Source organism: Arthroderma uncinatum (assembly GCF_011692745.1).
Source record: "Arthroderma uncinatum strain CBS 119779 chromosome Unknown scaffold2, whole genome shotgun sequence".
Classification (NCBI taxonomy): Eukaryota; Fungi; Ascomycota; class Eurotiomycetes; order Onygenales; family Arthrodermataceae; genus Arthroderma; species Arthroderma uncinatum.
In genome coordinates, this window is record NW_022983864.1 from 132,196 (window position 1) to 150,635 (window position 18,440).

Below are 18,440 nucleotides of genomic sequence, written 5' to 3' on the forward strand. Positions count from 1 at the left end.
GATCTAAACTGTTGTCGCTGGGTTGTCTGTGTTGATATAGTTACCATCTGGAAGAATGCATTGCTGTATCTTGTATCTGGTCGAGAATAGCTGGGCCATCGATGGTATCTTCATAGCCGCACATCGGGCTGTAGCATCGAGAGTAGATATAAGTCCTGGCGTATATGACATTGGATTCAGGCTGGAGATATAGAGGTATATCTCACTCCGCTAGAAGAACAGATAAGAGTGTATGGCCCTCGCTCCCTTCACGGCTTCATCTCATCCTGCCGTCACTCTGCCTCGAGGATGAAGTGATGGCCCGTAGACTAATGCCAGCATCCCTGTCGCTCGTCACGGCGATGCAAGTCACTCTCTAGTAGTATCATGGCCCTCGAGGCAGGGAAGATATTAATAGTCAACGGAGCAAGGATGCAGCAGTTGATCCAGCCTCAAGCAGCAGACCGGCGTACGTCACATCATCTTCTTCATCGTCTTCATCGTCTTCTTCTCGTCGCCTTCATCTTCATCTTCATCTCATCGCCGTATACTCCGTATCCTCTCACGTATGTCCGATCTTCGTTGTAACTGTTAGGCTGCATCCTTCGCTTCAGCCTCCGTCAGCCACTCAGAGCGACCGCTTGACCGTTTGCGCCTTTTCGCTCTTTTCTCGACAGCTTCGTCTTCATCTCTGTCTTCTCTCTGCCTCTCAAAGGGACACCAGCTGCCAGCGCATGTTCTCTCGTCGCCAGCTCAGTCGCTGCCGGAGCCCGCCAGCCCTCGCATCCTCCCTCCAGCCTCGTCCGGACTGCTCGCCAGGCCAGTATCAAGACCGCAATCCCAACTGCTGGATGGACTGCGGCCTTCGCTTCGTATCGTCGCGGCCGTCTGCGTCGCTGCCTGTCTCCGCGCCCACAGCCTTGTCTCTGTCTCCGTCACCGTCTCTTCGTCTTCTTCCTCTTCACGATGCTCTCACGGAAGCATAGACAGGCGCCGTCGGTGAAGTCGCTGACCATCAGCCCGCCGCTCCCCTTCCCGCCATCGTACTACCAGAACCACGCAACGGAGCACCAGCAGCATCAATATCAGAGCCAGCAGCAGGCGGACATGTACCCACAGCCTACGCCGCGAGAGTATCCCGAGTATGCCACCCTGACAGACCACTGCGCGGCGACAAACATGGATATGAACATGAATATGAACATGAACATGAACATGAACATCGACCGCCAGCAGTCCTACTTTGACCTGCACGGCGGCCATGGATACCAGCCGTTCATCCCCTTCAGCCCAAACGACTACAACTACGATCTCGCGCCGTCCCGTCTCCCGCCGTCGCCGCCGACCTCTCCGCCATATCCAGCGGTTCACCCGTCCCCCCACTACTCGCCACAGGAGCAACAGCACCAGCAGGACTTTTACCCGTCGACACTAGGGTCTCTGCCTCGCTCGTTCATGAAGAACGCAGGCCATAAGCGAGGGGCTCTCTCGCTGGGCAGCGGGCGCAGTGGGACGGCCGCATCTCATCCATCCCGCCTAAGCCGTGGCAGCGTCAACACAGATGTCGGCCGCGCATCAGATATCTCCATAGACCTGACCGATATGCTCTCCGAGAAGCTAGACGAGGTCATCAACCACATGGACATGCAGGTCTTTAGCGGCCGTGAGAGGGACTTGTGTGAGTTCTATCTATCCGTATATCTATATCCCTTGAGTCAGTTGCTAACTTTGAACATTAGATCTCGACGTAGACACCGGCACTCCGCCGCAGCCTGGGTTTGATGTCATCTCGAATGCCAGTTCAGGAACCCGCAGCTTCTTACGTTCGTCTGCATTAGCTTCGGCATCTTCGTCTCATGGTTCAAACAAGACGAACTACTTAGCAAAGGTGTATCACTATGCCAACTCCAGACTACCCCCTACCCTGACCCCTCTCAACCTGTAAGTTCCCTCCCCATCTGGCTCCATACGGCCATAGCATATTGACTCGAGATAGATTCATCTCAACATGGCCTCTGCTCTGTCTGGCTGCCCAGTCTTCTCAAAGTGCCTACAACCGTCCCTCCGGGGTCGAAAAGGAAACACACGTAGAGGGAGACCCTTATCTGGGCACCAAGTCCATGGTCATCAAATCTGTCGCCCTCGACCACATGAATCTCATCGTCTTCGCCATTCGTGGCACCACTCGCTCCTCCTTCACAGACTGGGCAACAAACATGAACGCCGAGCCAGCTTCTCCCACCGGATTCCTCGACGACCCGGGAAATCTCTGCCACGCCGGGTTTCTATCCGTTGCCCGCAAGATGGTCCGTCCCGTTGCTCTACGTCTCGAACAGTTACTTGCCGAAAACCCATCTCGCGCAAAGTTCTCCCTGGTTATAACTGGCCACTCGGCTGGTGGTGCCGTTGCCAGTTTACTATACGCCCACATCCTCTCGCGCTCCCTACGATCGGAACTGATCTACTTACGGGACCGATTCAAGCGGATACACTGCTTCACCTTCGGATCACCCCCCGTCTCTCTTCTGCCCATCGATAAACCGCCAGACTCAAAATACGCCAAGTGGTTATTTTACACCTTCATCAACGAAGGCGACCCCGTCACCCGCGCCGACAAGCCATATATTCGCTCCCTGATCAACCTGTACAAATCACCAGTCCCGCAGCAAACAAAGTCCCGCGGCCTGTCCACCAGCAGCATGCCGATGAAACTTAACTTTCTCTCTAAAGACCGACGAGACAGCACCGATCGTGGGGAGAGATCTCAATCTAGATCTAGGCAGGAGGTATCCTGGTCCATACCCATGCCTACTCTAACACTACCAGGCTGCCTGATCGTTCTGCGTGGGAACAGGGATAACCCCAGGGACAAAAACCATGTGGAAGCATATCTCACGCATAACGAGGAGATGGCAGGTGTTGTCTTTGGGGATGTCATGATGCATATGATGACGCTTTATGAGCGACGAATCCAACTTTTAGCTACCGACGCTGTTACGGCCAAGGCTGCTCGATGAACATTTATCTTATCTTTTCAATCTTTTCATTATTATTACTATTATGATATACCCAGTTCAATCTCATTTCATATTGGTTGGTTGGCGGAAGAATGGCCTGGTTTGGTCATGTCAGGTCAGGTCAGGTCAGGTTGGGTTGGGTTTTTTGAATAAAGGGTATCTTCTCTACCCCTTCCCCCTATCTTTCTATCGATACCCTCACCGTCATTACGTTAGTTTTATTCTATTTTTTCCCTTCTTGCTTGTTATTAACCTCTTTGTTCCCACTCTGCCTGGTGCAAGCGCGGTCATATATACTTACTTACTACTTGGATGGAGTTCGAAAAACGATCTAACCAACCCCAGCAATGACGGGGGAAGTCGAATCTGGGGATACTTATGGTGCATATGATGCGGTACTGGGCTTTCTCTCTACCTTTTTCTTCTACTTGGGTTTAGTTGGCGTATATAGTATGGTAGGATAAAGTGGGATAGCATGATACATATACACACATATATATATGCATACGCCGACCGGCTATGCTTTCTTTTGCGCTTTGTATTCTTATCCTTCCCATTTATACAAGTGTGTTTACAGTAGGCAACAGGTATTCAAATTGAGAATCAAGCTGATGGAATGCGACGATATTACTATACATTTTCCATATCTTGCCAATGCCCATAGGCTTTTTACCCCTTAAAAGGCATCCGTTATACAGCCATGGCTGGCATCCTTGACAGACCTAGCATATTTACCCAGAGTTCCCCTCATGGTCAACCCGGTCGGCCGTCCCTTACCAGCCTGCTCTCGCTCTAGCCACTTCTCCCGTCGCTGAGCAAGTACGTCCTCTGCAACGTCTAGATCAAGCACCCTGTTCTCGGCATCAATGGTGATCTGGTCGCCGTTCTCGACAAGACCGATGGGCCCTCCGACAGCAGCTTCAGGGACAATGTGGCCTATCAGGAAGCCGTGAGAGCCACCGCTGAACCGTCCATCAGTGATCAGGGCGACAGAGTCACCTAGCCCAGCGCCCATGAGGGCAGAAGAGGGCTTAAGCATTTCTATATCATGTTAGAGAGATATTCGTAATCGAAAGGGGAAAGGGGACACAGCATTACCGGGCATTCCTGGACCGCCTTTGGGGCCAGTATATCGTATGACAACAACGGTCTTCTCGTCCTTTTTGATCTCATTGTTTTCCAAAGCCGCGATAAAGTCGTCTTCATCGTCATAAACTCGAGACTTTCCAACAAATCGGGTGCCTTCTTTACCTGTGATCTTGCCAACGCTTCCTCCAGGTGCAAGGCTTCCACGAAGAATCTGGAGATGGCCCGTCTTCTTGATAGGATTTGAGAGCGGTCGAATAATCTCCTGGTCAGACGGGAAGTCTTTGAACTTCTCCACGTTCTTGGCCAGCGTTTGGCCGGTAACCGTCATCCCAGAGCCGTCAATCAAGCCCTCTTTCAGCAGGAATTTGATGAGAGATGGTGTCCCACCGATATTATGGAGGTCGGCCATGACGTATTTGCCAGATGGTTTTAGATCGGCAAGGAAGGGGACACGGTCGCTGACGGCCTGGAAGTCGTCGATCGTGAGCTTGATTCCAACGGAGTCTGCAATGGCGATGAGATGCAGAACGGCGTTGGTCGAGCCGCCGGTGACTGTGACAAGGACCATGGCGTTCTCAAATGCCTGACGCGTGAGGATGTCGGAAGGCCTAATATCTTCCGCGAGCAAGTTCCTGATCGCACCGCCAGCAGCTTCGCATTCTAGGTACTTTGCCTTGGACTCAGCTGGGTTGGACGAGGAGCCAGGCAGTGTCATTCCCATCACCTCGATCGCAGATGCCATAGTGTTGGCTGTGTACATTCCACCGCAAGCACCACCGCCCGGACAAGCATGTCGAATGATATCGAACCGCTGTTCCTCTGAGATCTCGCCAGTTAAGAATTGACCGTATGCCTGGAAAGCAGACACGATGTCGATATCAGCGTTATTCTGCGTCGCAGCACAGCCGGGACGGATGGTGCCGCCATAGACCATCAAACTCGGCCTGTTCACACGGCCCATCGCCATGATCACACCGGGCATATTCTTATCACAGCCTGGAATGCTGATGTTGGCATCATACCACTGTCCGCCCATCACCGTCTCGATGGAGTCGGCAATCAAGTCTCGACTCTGCAGACTGTACCGCATGCCCTTTGTGCCCATGCTGATTCCATCACTGACGCCAATGGTATTGAACTGATATCCTATCAGACCCGTCTTCTGCACGCCCGCTCGTACACGGTTGCTTAGGTCGAGTAAGTGCATGTTACATGGGTTGCCATTGTACCAGACGCTCGAGATGCCGACTTGGGCCTTGGACATGTCCTCGGTCGATAGGCCGGTGGCATAGAGCATAGCCTGCGAGGCGCCCTGCGAGATGGGCTGCGTGACATTTTTCGAGACGCTATTTAGCTCTCTGGCCGGTTTCGAGGAGGACGAGGAGGATGCGTTCCGGGACCGTGTGGTTTGGCTGTCTTCGTCGTTAGCGATAGGAGCAGCATGGACAAGGGTAGCTCTGTAGCTACACCCATGCCAGATGAAGGAGATACACACGATAGCAGAGGCGAGAGAAGACTCCCGGAGGTCAGACGCCCTCCACAGCGTACACGAAGCATCGCACGTCGAATCTCCAGCGGATGGTGTTTCGTGATAGCTCTCTGGAGTAGACCGGAGATGTTTCTCGTTCTCTCCACGCCAGAAAATGGATAACGCGATCTTCACCAACGCAGATATGGACACCGCGGTAGGTACAAGTTTAGAGCGATGCAATTGAGCAAGTGAGGGTGGGCAAGTTGGAGATCTAGATAATTATTTATACTAAATGCGAAATGTGAAATGCGAAATAGATCGTGGACTATTGGCTCCGACCTCGGCCTGACTCACCGGGCCGACGATATAAAAAGGATATAGAAAAACAGATAAAAACAACGACAAAATAACATCAATATAACATCAATATAGTATTATTATTATTGGTACAGTAGTAACTAATTTACAAATGGTTGGTGAAGCGAGTTCTCGCATTGCTTCATGGTTGGATTATCTATACAAAAGAGAACAAAGTAAGAACGATGAAGATGAAGGAGATGAAGCAAAGAGGTATAAGAGCTGAAGCGAGCGTTGTGTCGAACATCCCGAAGAGCAAGTCGAGTCAAGTCAAAGTCGAGATGGATCGACGAAGGAAAAGAAGGAAAGAAGGAAAAGGGGAAAAGAGCGAGATGAAGGAAATAAAAGAAATGAACGATCAAACCAGTTGTACACAGGAGATATGAAAGTAGAAAACGTGTAGATAGTCAGCTCATTCGTATCACCATCAAGGAACCTCGATATCACCCCGTTTCAAGGGCTGGACATCAGCCGTAATCGCATCCCTAACCCATTCCATGTCCGCGACGTCGTCAAGATGCATACGTTTGCTACCTCGTTTCAACAGCGCCTCGACACAGCGTCGGGCGCCTTCAAGTTCTTTCCCCTTCACAGGGTCCCAGTCCCCGTCTGCATCGGCATATCGGTACCAGCTCCACTCGCAGCGGGCGATGCGGTGCGGCGTACGGGCCCGGAGCTTTGCAGGGTCGCCTCTGGTCCCTGGAAGGGGGTCAAAGGGCAGTCGGTTCTCCATTATTGCGTATAGGAGAACACCCAGCGCCCAGGCATCAGTTGAGCGGCCGTCGTAGGGCTGACCCATGAGGATCTCGGGGGCAGCGTAGTCCTCGCTTCCACACCGGGTGCGCAGGAGAGGGCTCTCTGGAGGCTGTGGGATGCGACGTGACAGGCCCAGGTCCGTCAGCGTGATTACTGCCCGAGGGTAGAGGCGCCAATCGGGGATATCCTGCAACATTGCAAAGGGGATGTTTAAAAGCACGTCTTTACAATATGTTAGTGCATCAAAGTGTCATGTAGTATAGTGTAAGAGGAAGGGAACTCACTCTCCAGCTTGATGTCACGATGCACGATGTGGTTTTTATGCAAATACCTCACAGCGTCCACAAGCTCGGAGAAGATTCTCTCGATGAGCGGCGGCTCGATACGCTTCATGCGCTTGCTGGCGAATTCAAACAGGTCGCCTCCCGGGCAGTAATCCAAGACGAGCAACGCTCTCTTCTTGTCGCTTCCGAACGCCTTGAGCTGGACGATGGACGGGTGGTCTATAGATTTGAGTATGTCCACCTCTCGGTTTAGAGACACCTCGACGCGCTCCTCGTCAGCTCCGCCGGCCGGTCCATATTCGACGATCTTGACTGCCACCAGGCGACGGGGGTGTGGTTTATCAGTCCCGTCTTCCTCCCTGGCAGCGAGGACAACCTGACTGAAGGCTCCCTGTCCGAGCAGGCTCTGCCAGCGGTATCTCCGCGGCTGTTTCGACCGGATCGACTGCACATCGTAGACCGTATTGTCCAGTATCCCGGAAGAGAGGTCATGGGCGGATGGTGGAGTGGGAAGCGGCGGCGGTAGAGCAGATATACCGCGCTGCGCAGCCAGATACTCCTCCCGCTGCAGATTCGGCCTGGTCCGCCCATCGCGAGAGACGCCTCTGTCTCTCGGCGGAGTGGCCTCGGACGCAGCAGCCTTGCGGTTTGGATGGACCTGGAGTGCTGGCGGGACGTACTCGCTCAGACTCCTGTTGCGGGTATGTCGATGATCGCGCTTCGGGGCAGAGAGCTGGGACGGATTGATGATCTCTGGAGACGCCGGTCCTCCTCCTCCTCCTAGTCCTCCTACACCTCCTATTCCTATTCCTATTCCTACTCCTACTCCTGCTGCTGTCTGGACCGGCCGAGGACGCGATGTAGGATGTAGCTCCCGGTTCGAGGCCGTAGATGAAACGCGCGACAGGGAAAAGGTGCTTGCCGAACCCCATGGTGGCGATGCCAGCTGCAGCGGCGACGGCAGCGGCGTGATATCAGTCAACCCAGCGAGCTGCGGCGAGGAGAATGCTGAGCCAGGAGAGAGAGAGCCAGCACTCGAATGCACTTCCGCCAGCGCATGGCGGATGCTGGGGATTCTGCGCGGCAAGCTCGCCGTCGACCGGCTCAGATGGATATGGTGCTCGAAGCTGCTCCCCAGCTGTCCGTAGTCCCCATGGCCATACCCATGGCCATACCCGTGAGCGTCACTCTGAGCGTCTCCCAGATGCTCTCCGTGGACGTCTCCGCGCAGATGTCTGTGAGGCTGGTGGTGGACTGACGGGATATCGGTGCGAAGCTGCAGAACCGGCGTCCGTGGCGTTGCCGGGCTCATGTCGACTATCGGCGCCAACGGCGCTGAAGCATCTCGCGCTCTCTCTGCTGTCTCTGCGGTCTCTGCTGTCTGCGGACATATCTGCAGGGCCAGCTGGGGCGCGGACGAGGGCGAGGACGCTATGCCAGGCCCATCGAGGCGAGGATGCGACGGCGGCGAGAGGTCTGGGGTCTCAGCCTGCTCAGGACGACTCCGTGGCTCTACCATTGATGATACAGCACGTAGAAGTCGTAGACCGCACACTGGCAGCACTGGCACGGCGGCAGAGGCCTGCAGAGGGATGGTTTTTTGATGCTATCTCAGCCTGCAGCGGGAGGGGCAGAGTCTTTAACTGTTAGTCTGTGGCTGAACAGCGCTAGCAGCCTCATCTACGTTACTATTTACTGTTACTATCAGACAGGTCTACTTGTTCACTTCTACATCTACAATGTATCCTCAGTATATGTCTCAGCCTATGATGTCTCGCATCTACAATATCTCAGCATTTTGATGTGTTTCTCTGTATTTACAGTGCCCCAGCATCTACAGATATATTCATGGAGGATGAACAGGACGGGACAGACAGCAAAGACGAGAAGAAAAGGAGAAAAAGAGAAGACAGGATAGAGCCAGGCAGATCCTCTTCCTTGCTATGTCTTTCCAAGGCCTGCTTTTGCCTCTGATCTTCGTCTCGATGCTTTTGATGCTCTTCTTGTTGCCCCTGAATATATCAAGTTTTTAAGCTTCGCGGCTGTTTCGAACCTTATACCTTAATTATTTTCTTCTTTTCTCTCTTCTTTTCTCTCTTCTTTTCTCTATCTCTCTCCCTTCTTTTCTCTCTGCTGGGACGAGTATGGCGGCTTAGCTAGAGCTCCAGAAGCGAATACAGGATTTCTCAATAGCCTGGTTGACCAGAGGTTGTCTTCTGGATACCTTCTGACCTGAGAACGTACATTCATGAGAACGCTTGTATTGCCATTTTTTGAAGATCTCGTAACAGAGCCATGTAGAATAGGAACTTGGATAGCGGATGTATTCTCCGAGCAATATATTTGTATATCGAAGGACACTCCAACCAACGGGTTAGTTACAATTAACGGGGATAAGAAAAAGCCTCTATATGTACAAAATAACCACGCATTAAACCACGTTTCCGTTTAATATAAAAAAAGAGAGACGAATAAAGCTGAATGCCCCAACACACGCCAGAGTGGAAAAGGATCCGTCATGCGCTCGGAACTGAAACTGATAATACACGGATGGAAGGGTTGGAAAAGATGGGGAGGTGGGCGGAGAATCGTTGGAGCGGGTTGTTTTGGGTCGCATAGTGATCATAAGGTATCACCCTGTGTCTCGAATAGGTGTGATCGTGCGGTAAAAAAAGATGGTCATTTAGATAGGGGACATGTTGGGGGCCTCTGGTTAATCTTCTTGCACCTCTCAGGCAAGGAAGACACGTCGGGATACCTAATGAAAGAGCACAGGTTAGAATGCAGGTTGGCAATATATCAAAAATGGGAGTAAATCATACAGTCCAGGCTCCCGCGATACTGGCAACGATTGCTCCAGATATCATCATGGGTCGGATACCCCTAGTGCTCTTGAAGAGCATTCCGCTCAACGCTCCAGCAACAATGCTATTTGCCGCATCATGCTTGCCTCTCACATGTCCAATTGTCGAATTCACACCGTTATAAACCAACGCAACAACGCCGGCAGAGTTCCCCAGGAATGGTCCGCGTCGAGTGACTGAGTTAAGCACGCTGTTGAGCCGCAGCTTTGGTGCAGCGCTGGCCGGCGATCGTCTCAGTCCCTCGATAAGACCCCATGCTCCTCCAATCGAAAGAGCAGCGAGATATGTGGTTCCTGTCCCGTAGCTGAGATCGTCAGACCATCCTCTTGATGGGAGTGCGGACTGGGAGCCGGGCAGCTCGCTCAGCGCCGAGTCTTCGAGCGTTAGGTAGTCGAGTGTTTCTTGGTTTAGTCCCGACAGAGGATGGAGTTCTGATGGGTCGGGAATGGCGGTATTAGAGAGGAACGAAGAGACATCTGCGGCAGAGGATGGGTCGAATTCAGCCGTGCCGGCCGTCTGCTTTCGACCCGAGAGGGTGTCCCAGATAGACATGACTGTGGAGTTGAATTAAAAGATATAATGAGTATAAGGGGTGTACGATGAAGATGAGATCCTGCGCTACCGCGCTCTTGTTGACCGGCGGCTGGTAAGGATGGCTGAAGTAGTTATCTGCTCTCTCTCTTTCTCTCTTCTCGATCCTTTTTTTTCTTCGTTCCTTTCCGACTTTTCGAAGGAAAAAGTCGAGATGTTATCACGTGATGTCCGATCTGGACAAAACCTTAAGTAATTATAACACGTGACCTTATCGTCTTGAAGTGGAAGAAAAGAAAAAAAAGTGATAAGAAAGTCGACTTTTAGGCGGGACAGAAACATCTATACATCTATTTCTCTACTGAAGGGGAAGAGACATGGCTACGATGACTGGTCAGGGCCAGGAGTCTACCGAGAAGTCGTTGCCCGCCAGGAGTAAATTGGACCTTGATGAATATATATTCGCTGGCAAAGATGGACCAAAAATCGTACCCGAGTCAGATCTAAGGGCACTTACTCAAGGGCCCCTGAAACGTCTGATATTAAACCCGGAGAACTACGAGTGAGATACATACATAAACGAGTATTCCATGTTAGGGATAATATTTTTTACGAATGATTATTAACTTGCTACTTAGAAAGTCACTTTCGCTGTGGAATTGCCTCTTCCACACGTTTGAGGATACGCTTCTCCCCATCCCACACGGGGCTGCAGCGTGCAATGCCTTGTGCGCATTTCTCGAGGCTGCGTTGACAACTGGAGACTCTGAGATTTGCCAATTTGCTCGATCTGAGGCAACATGGCTGTCCGTTTTTGGAGTATACCTTGAACGGTTCGAATTCAGCCCGCCAAAGCCTATGAAGCAGATATTAGCCACCCTTACGAATATTCTGGCCACGCATCCTGACCCAGCCATCACAAGCTCTATTCGCTCTTACTTGACGAAGTCTGTGGTCCAAACTATCATACTCGCCGAACCCCTGACGAGGCTCAAGGCATCGGTCGTCTCGCTTCATTTCCTTATTCGCAAGGATGCATTTCCAGCTGTAGACCTAATGTCTCGGTTACAGGACTGGCTGCGACTTAACTTGAACAGCTGGATACCAGTTGTAGGAGCGCATTGTACCAATATTGGTCTGGATATATCCGCTACTTTTGCTGGAAGTGACACGGATAGAGCTTCAATTCATGGGGACGAGCTGGGGATGATAACCGCACAGGTTTTCTGCCTAGTCCTCTTGTTACATTTGCAAAACCCGAATGTAGTGACCTCGTCGGGCGCCCTTCTCGCTCAGATATGCTTTAAACTGAAAAGGGAGTTTGAAGATGGCCGGTTCCAGTATTCAACGCCAGACAAGCATGTTCCGTTCTGGACAGCTCCTTTGAAATACTTGTCGTTGCAAAACTTAGATAATCTCGATGCAACGATAAGTCTTGCTTTTCATTTATTATTCAAGGGTCGACCAGCAGAGTTTCAGTCGTTCCTAGATGTCTTGCCCCTCCAAGACCTTCTGTCTGAGCACTATAATGATACATGCACCCCTGAGTTTGACCTACTCATTGCTGTCCTTGAAACAGGGAAGGAGTTGGGACTCGTGCACGAAGATCGTGAGCATTGTCATTTATCCCCGGTGGTGCTATATCATCAATCTAACCCGGTTTACAGAAGCTCCAACTACCTCATCTACCGACAAACCCTTGGTCCTTGAAAGCCGAAAGTTAGGCCCCCTATTAATTCACTCGAATGCCAAAATTCGAATACCGGTGCTCTCCCTGTTAATATCTGCGCCATCCACTACAAAACCATTTTCTCCCGATGCCTTACTTCTCTTCAAAGAAACGTTTCCTTTTATTCATGCTGAGGCAGATGCCCATGTCCGTAGCGAGCTTGTGAGCTTGATACGGAAACTCACTGTTAGGCTCAGGGGCGGTGCCTCCCCACGCCAATCAGCAACAACTGGAGTAAATGCTACTGATAAATCTTCTCAATATCATGATGCCAAAGCATTTGTATCTTGGTATATAGACTTCCTTGAGTCAGAACTCAGGCCGAGTGCTTCGTACCAGACGCACATCCTCGCGTTAAAGGCACTGGCCACTGTTATCCAGTCCGGACTTGACCCAAGGATTGACCAAGCTAATCTGTCAAAAATTGGAAACGACCAGAGGAATTGGCCCTTTTCGATTGACATATTTACTTCTAGTCTTTTCAGAGCACTGGGGGATCTACTAATCAACCCCTATGAAGAAATCCGGATGACTTCGCTGTCAATCCTTGGACTATTCCCCAGGGCATCCATCAGGCCCCAACCACAGGCTGACTCTGAAACAGATATGAATAATGCCACCGTTCGCCATCCATACCGTCAACTCCTAGAAGCTTTGTCGAGAGTTGAGGATATGGCTGGCCGAACAAGCAGAGCCGATCATGCCGATGGCCTTGCCCGCATTTATCATCTCCTATTTGACCTCGCCGCGGATGGGCGGAGCTGTGATAAAAAAATGAGCAGTTACCATTATAAGTATGGTATAGTGGACTTGCTTCTTTCTAAGCTTGAAAAGGTCACTTCCCTATCGGACATAGTAGCTTTGCGCAATACCCCTATTCATGGCCATCTTTCCGCACTAAGGTTCGTTGTTCACTTAGAGTACCCTTTTTCTCGATAAAAGCTGACTGGATTTTAGATACATAACGGCAACCCCTAATTTCTATTCCCTTATCTCATCTGAAAATGATTCTAGACCTGCTTGGAAAGATGCCCTAGAACGTATCCTGCTCCTCTGTGAAGCAATGTGGTCCGATGTTCAAGCGGTTTTGTGTGTGGACTCGCCGGAGAGGGAACATGGAAACTCTGCAGATGACCTGTTAGGTCCAAAAGATATCCTGTCATGCTGTTGGCGTGCTCTACGCGAATCCAGGTACGTTTCTCATTAATACTCTTTATATAATAGAAAGGCATGGCTAATTTTATAGTTTACTACTAAATGCTATATTGTCCAATATATCCTTTGCGCCCTCTGGATACGAGGAGGGACTAAGTTATGAGGAATTTTCCAGAGTCGGCAACCTCACCTTCTCTCAACTTGCGGAACTACGCCATCGTGGGGCGTTCAGCGCGGTATCCCAAACCTACGCCTCTTGCTGTCAAAGATGTAGCCTGTCGAAGTGCAAGGATATCGCCGGTCTCCCTGAGACTTGGTTCAAGGTAAGAAGATTGTTCTCGGTATTATGTCGTTGATAGATATATTAATTTCGTCTGTAGGAAATCCTGAATACAATTCACGGCCAATCATCGAAGCTTACCCGTCGGTCAGCAGGACTACCTGCATTAGCCCTCGGTGTAGCTTCATCTGCAAAACTTCCTTTCTTTCATGAGATCATGGAAAATCTTCAAGGCATTGCGAAAGTCACGCCTACATCTAAGTCGGAGCAGTCGGACATGAGACTCCCGCAGGTACATGCTATGAATTGTTTAAAAGACATATTCACTGCGACGAACCTCGCCAATGTCACGGAGGGATACTTGATGCCAGCATTAAGTATCTCAGCTGAGTGCCTCGGCTCTGAAATGTACGTTACCCTTGATATTGTCTCTCATGAGGTTACTAATATGCTACTAGATGGGCAATTCGTAATTGTGGCCTAATGCTATTTCGATCGTTGGTTCAGCGAATGTGTCGCCGCACCAATGGAGTGAGCCATGGATTTGGCCTATCCACCGACCCTGAGCCAAAGCAACTCATCCCTTTCCAAAGATTCCCTGGGTTAATCCCGCTACTTGCTGGCCTTCTCGAAAAGGGAGCTCCAAATGCAGTTGCGCCTACATCAGATCGATCCTTGTCGTGGGAATTATCAATTATCACTGAACGTGTTTTCCCGGCTTTAGAACTTATTGGAAATAAGTTCCCTTCTCCTTCCTCTAGCGAGGACCAACGCATTCTTGAATTAATTGCATGGCAGTTTGAAAGCCCTGCATGGGGAGTTCGTGACCATGCCGCAAGAACATATGCCACCCTCATCGAGAGGGACGATATTCTCTCAGCCGCTCTTGAGCTGTCTATGGTCGACTCACCCATGTTGGACCAAAATGTACTTCATGGGAGGGCCCTTTGCATCAGATATCTCCTTCAACGGCTTTGGGCCGCACCAGGAGCATATTGCCAATGTTTGCGCCACTATATTTCCTCCTATAGTACTACACTCACTGATATTTTTTTCCTTTTAGCATTACTTCCGGCGGCTATTCTGACAACAGAAAAGATATTTATCAACTTCGAACGACATGTGTCATCGCCCTTAACCCTCAGAGAACTGGTTGAGATACTTAACTATCTCCTACAATGTGGGATCGCAAAGGGGGTTGAAGGTCAGATAGCCTGGACGCATTTGTTACGGTCACCTGCTAATCCTTTTTTTGTGCCAGATCCCGTTATTGACCACTTCGATGCAATTTCTCGAGTTCTTAATCTCGATAGGATTTTCGATAACGTCACTTCCAACTCAGACCCTAACTCATCAACCGCTAGATCATCTTCCCTTCTATTGGAAAGTATTACTTTTAGCTATCTGACGATGGGAGTTCTCCTTGGCTCATCCTTGGAAGAGCTAGCTGAATTCATCCGGACGGTTTCGGATGTCGATGTCGACGTTATTCCGTCCGGTTTGAAGCGTTTCCATCAAGTATTTGTTGGCCATTCATACTCCCGTCGCGATCGATTAAATCTGTATTGCAGCATTATTACCGAGGCTCCTTCCAAGCAAGCGAAACTAGTCGCGATCTCCAGCCTTTCGACAGAGCTTGAAGAAATCCAGGAATCAACGGACAAGTATCCTCGATCTCTAGACGAATTTGGTTTTTTGCAACCATGGCTTCCTTCCTTCAACGTTTTAGAAGAAGAGGAAGAGCCTCTCTGGGATCGTGAAATGGTTGATGCTTCCGTTCGTCTCCAAGGGTGCCTGATCTCACTAAACATTAGATGTACTCCCAAAATTCTGGACTCAGACTCAACATTTGCGGCGAGTTTCAAGAGGCTGATCCGACAGCTATCATTTTCTATGCGCGATGAAACAGTGAGTGGACTATTGTTGCTGCTTCAAGCTGAATATACGTATCTAATCCTTCTCAGGTATTTACCACAAGACTTGCTGCGGCGACTTCTTTGAAATCCGTCGTCTTAGGCCTGAGGGCAGCTGAAATAAAGTTCCCTGCAACCCCAATCCTCGTCGATGTTCTTTTTGTGCTATACGACATGCTCAATGATGACGACGTTGAACTCAGAGAGGAGGCTACCCTCATCGCCGCCCAAGTCCTAGCGGATCAATCGATGGTTTTCAGGTTACCTGCTGCTGCTGCCGCAGGTATCACGGACATTCTTGCGAATCACTTCCATGGTTCGGTTCAATCGTTCGAGGAAGGTCTTAAACGCTTTCTTGGACCTTCTAGCAGAAAACATTTATTTGTTTCCGCTGCTGAAACGCTAAACAAAGCCATCAAAGAATCCGCCGTATTGTTTGCGGAAGAGAAACAAAACCTCTATATTGATGATGTTAGAGAGATCAAGATATGGGCTGAACACCTCATTCAGCTCAACAATGAGGCTATAGATATTTGTCTTTACAACCAGTTCAACTTATGGGTTATGGATGGGCTGGATGCCCTGTATGAGATAGCGACAACACAGCCCAAGGACTCACTCCTGGGCTGGACATCAAATGTAGATGTCTTTGTGACTGGGCTTCGCATACTCTATGGCGCAAAAGTGCTTTTACTCACACACAGAGACATCTCGACTGGTGTCAATCTTATAGCACTCCGTGAAAAGCTGCAATGTCTTCTAGCCAGCACAACAAATTCAGAATTAAACCCTCCTTGGGTCTCTCTTCTAGAGAGCCTGAATAGCTGATCATTCTACTTTGGTGCCCTCCAGGCAATATGGCAGGGCCCCTTGAGGGCAGCACGCAGAATCACTCTGTTGCCACGGCGCTGAAAAGTTATTAGTTCAAGCGGCTGGTAACAACATGAACCCACTCACAGTGCATATTATTATTTACTCTTTCCTGTTCTAATGTGCTTCCTCTCATGTGTTCTTTAGATGTTACTATCATTCTACCCTGTGATATGATTAATTCCTGTCCAATGATAAGGAGAAACAGTACCAATTCCCTCTACCTGGTCATCTAAACCATCCAAGTGCTATCACAGATCCTCAGTGTGCAATTCTTGGTAGGTAACTCAAGTGCCTCTGTTATTACTGCAAGCTAACCAGAGACACAGACAACAGTCGACAACAAAACAGAGACTCTATTTCAGGGATTTAGACCCTCGGATCATCCCCCGTCGAACAGTAAGCTTGCGGCGGCCTACCGGTAGAACTTAGCCAAGTTAACACTTCGGCTCCATACACAGGGACCGACAGAATGTTGCCAAACTATGTCATAGTTCTTCTCCTTTTGATGACTCCATTAATGGCACTGGTCATCTGGAAGGTCGGAAGACGCATATTAGAGGCGATTAGACATGGTATTTTACTATCCAGGATGCAGCAAGAGGCACAAATGGAAGAAGCAGCCCGTTATGCTCGAGAAAACCAACAAGCTGAACAGATTGCTGAGCTTACTGCTGTTGTGGCGGCTCATAATGCATGCCATGCTAATTCGATTCAACGCCCCCAGCCAGCTCAGTTAGCTCGATAACCAGGACACCATGCATACACGGGTTGGAGATTTCAGGTTGGAATGCACAGGTTCGAATATTAGGACAAGCTGTTTGAGCAAACTGGGATAGAAGATAAAGATGTCAATCATGTACATTAGCTATACAAAAACACAGCCATGCTTTATTTCTTCGATGTCATATTTTCGGTCAGAGGCAGGTGGGTTATCTGTTGCTGTCCAAATAACAAACAACAAAGTGAGTTGGCCGCATTCATAGCACATTGGCCTTGGAGAAGATGCGCTTTCAAGTCCTGTGGGAGCAGTGGGGGCATCTTCTCGAGCTTTTTAATAAAGGCACCACCCCTACTCATAAGGGGTCAGAGCATAAGAATCAATACCTGTAGAGCATAGAGACGCTGTCATTGTCCAAATCCTCGACAAATTCCGGGGACCTCAAGGTCTGATAGCGGCTTCTGTGTTAATTTCATGCACCTTGATACTGCGCTATAGGCAGCTTGTTTGTCTATACACTTCACCCAGCTAGGCAATCAAGTACCAATACTCATGCTATTCACTCTACTTAATATCCATCCTAACAGCTATTATTAAATCAGAATATCATCACACCCTATTCAACGTCTATCATCATAACTGTGCCCTTGTGAGTAAAGGATTAACCTTCTCTCTCAACTCACTCGTGGAAGGTCAAAGATTTCTGACACCAGATCAAGGCTACAGCTGTTTTGACCCTTTCGCCAGTTCTATCTGCTACCGGGCAGAGAAACAGGGATGCCAGCAATCCTCCGAAAACAAAGCAACCTGGCACCCAGTCGTCCATCGTTGACCGCTCGAGGGTCTCCCGCAGACTGGGACTCATGGACATCAGCACAGCAAGGAGGGGTACTGGCAGCATCATTACTGGTATTCATGTTCTTTTTCTTCCTAGGTATCTATCTCTGGCAACGTCGTCGCGAGAGGAAGAGAAAGGGGAGACGCACCTCCAGACCGAGAAGTAGAACGCGCCATTCGAGGAAACGCCGCATATCACGTACACGCACACCATCCCAGCCTCGGAAAAAGACGAGAACCAAGAAGGTCAAATCTAGAGACAAATCGAAGGTTGAGGTTCCAGCAATGTCAGGGGCCGTGATAACGCCTCAAAAGACCATCACAGAGCGACCAGCTGAGAACAACGACACGCCAGATAAAGCGATAGCTCAAGAGGATGATCAACCAACAAACGCGTCACTCGATCAGGCAGATATCCGGCTGAGGAGAAGAAGGGAGCGAAGACGAGAGGCCCGGCGTAAGACAATGCCAGGTTCAGTGTCGGCTTCCAGGCGAGCTGTCAAGGTCCGTCCAGGCACTCCCGCAGCCGTACCCAGGAACCAGAGGAGCCATGACCGAGAGATCAATACGACCGAGACTCCTTCACG

At 50.0% G+C, this 18,440-nt stretch overlaps 4 protein-coding genes across 4 annotated transcripts; 2 read left to right on the forward strand and 2 right to left on the reverse strand.

Moving 5' to 3' along the window:
• Window positions 1-411: 411 nt before the first annotated feature.
• On the forward strand, window positions 412-2,996 carry GIQ15_01985 (uncharacterized protein; the record flags this gene model as incomplete). The annotated part of the gene is made up of 4 exons (XM_033549402.1): window positions 412-545; window positions 657-1,657; window positions 1,719-1,920; window positions 1,976-2,996. The coding sequence occupies 4 exons, from the start codon at window positions 412-414 to the stop codon at window positions 2,994-2,996; spliced, it is 2,358 nt and encodes a 785-aa protein (XP_033406563.1).
• A 676-nt stretch (window positions 2,997-3,672) lies between these two features.
• On the reverse strand, window positions 3,673-8,472 carry GIQ15_01986 (uncharacterized protein; the record flags this gene model as incomplete). The annotated part of the gene is made up of 4 exons (XM_033549403.1): window positions 3,673-4,037; window positions 4,095-5,742; window positions 6,350-6,891; window positions 6,954-8,472. 4 exons carry the CDS (start codon window positions 8,470-8,472, stop codon window positions 3,673-3,675), a joined length of 4,074 nt encoding a protein of 1,357 aa, XP_033406564.1.
• A 1,297-nt stretch (window positions 8,473-9,769) lies between these two features.
• GIQ15_01987 (mitochondrial import inner membrane translocase subunit tim23) lies at window positions 9,770-10,369 on the reverse strand (the record flags this gene model as incomplete). The annotated part of the gene is made up of 1 exon (XM_033549404.1): window positions 9,770-10,369. One exon carries the CDS (start codon window positions 10,367-10,369, stop codon window positions 9,770-9,772), a length of 600 nt encoding a protein of 199 aa, XP_033406565.1.
• A 356-nt stretch (window positions 10,370-10,725) lies between these two features.
• Window positions 10,726-16,253, forward strand: GIQ15_01988 (uncharacterized protein; the record flags this gene model as incomplete). The annotated part of the gene is made up of 9 exons (XM_033549405.1): window positions 10,726-10,910; window positions 10,987-11,957; window positions 12,016-12,979; window positions 13,035-13,268; window positions 13,324-13,555; window positions 13,613-13,920; window positions 13,971-14,439; window positions 14,611-15,420; window positions 15,552-16,253. The coding sequence occupies 9 exons, from the start codon at window positions 10,726-10,728 to the stop codon at window positions 16,251-16,253; spliced, it is 4,875 nt and encodes a 1,624-aa protein (XP_033406566.1).
• Between the last annotated feature and the right edge of the window lie 2,187 nt (window positions 16,254-18,440).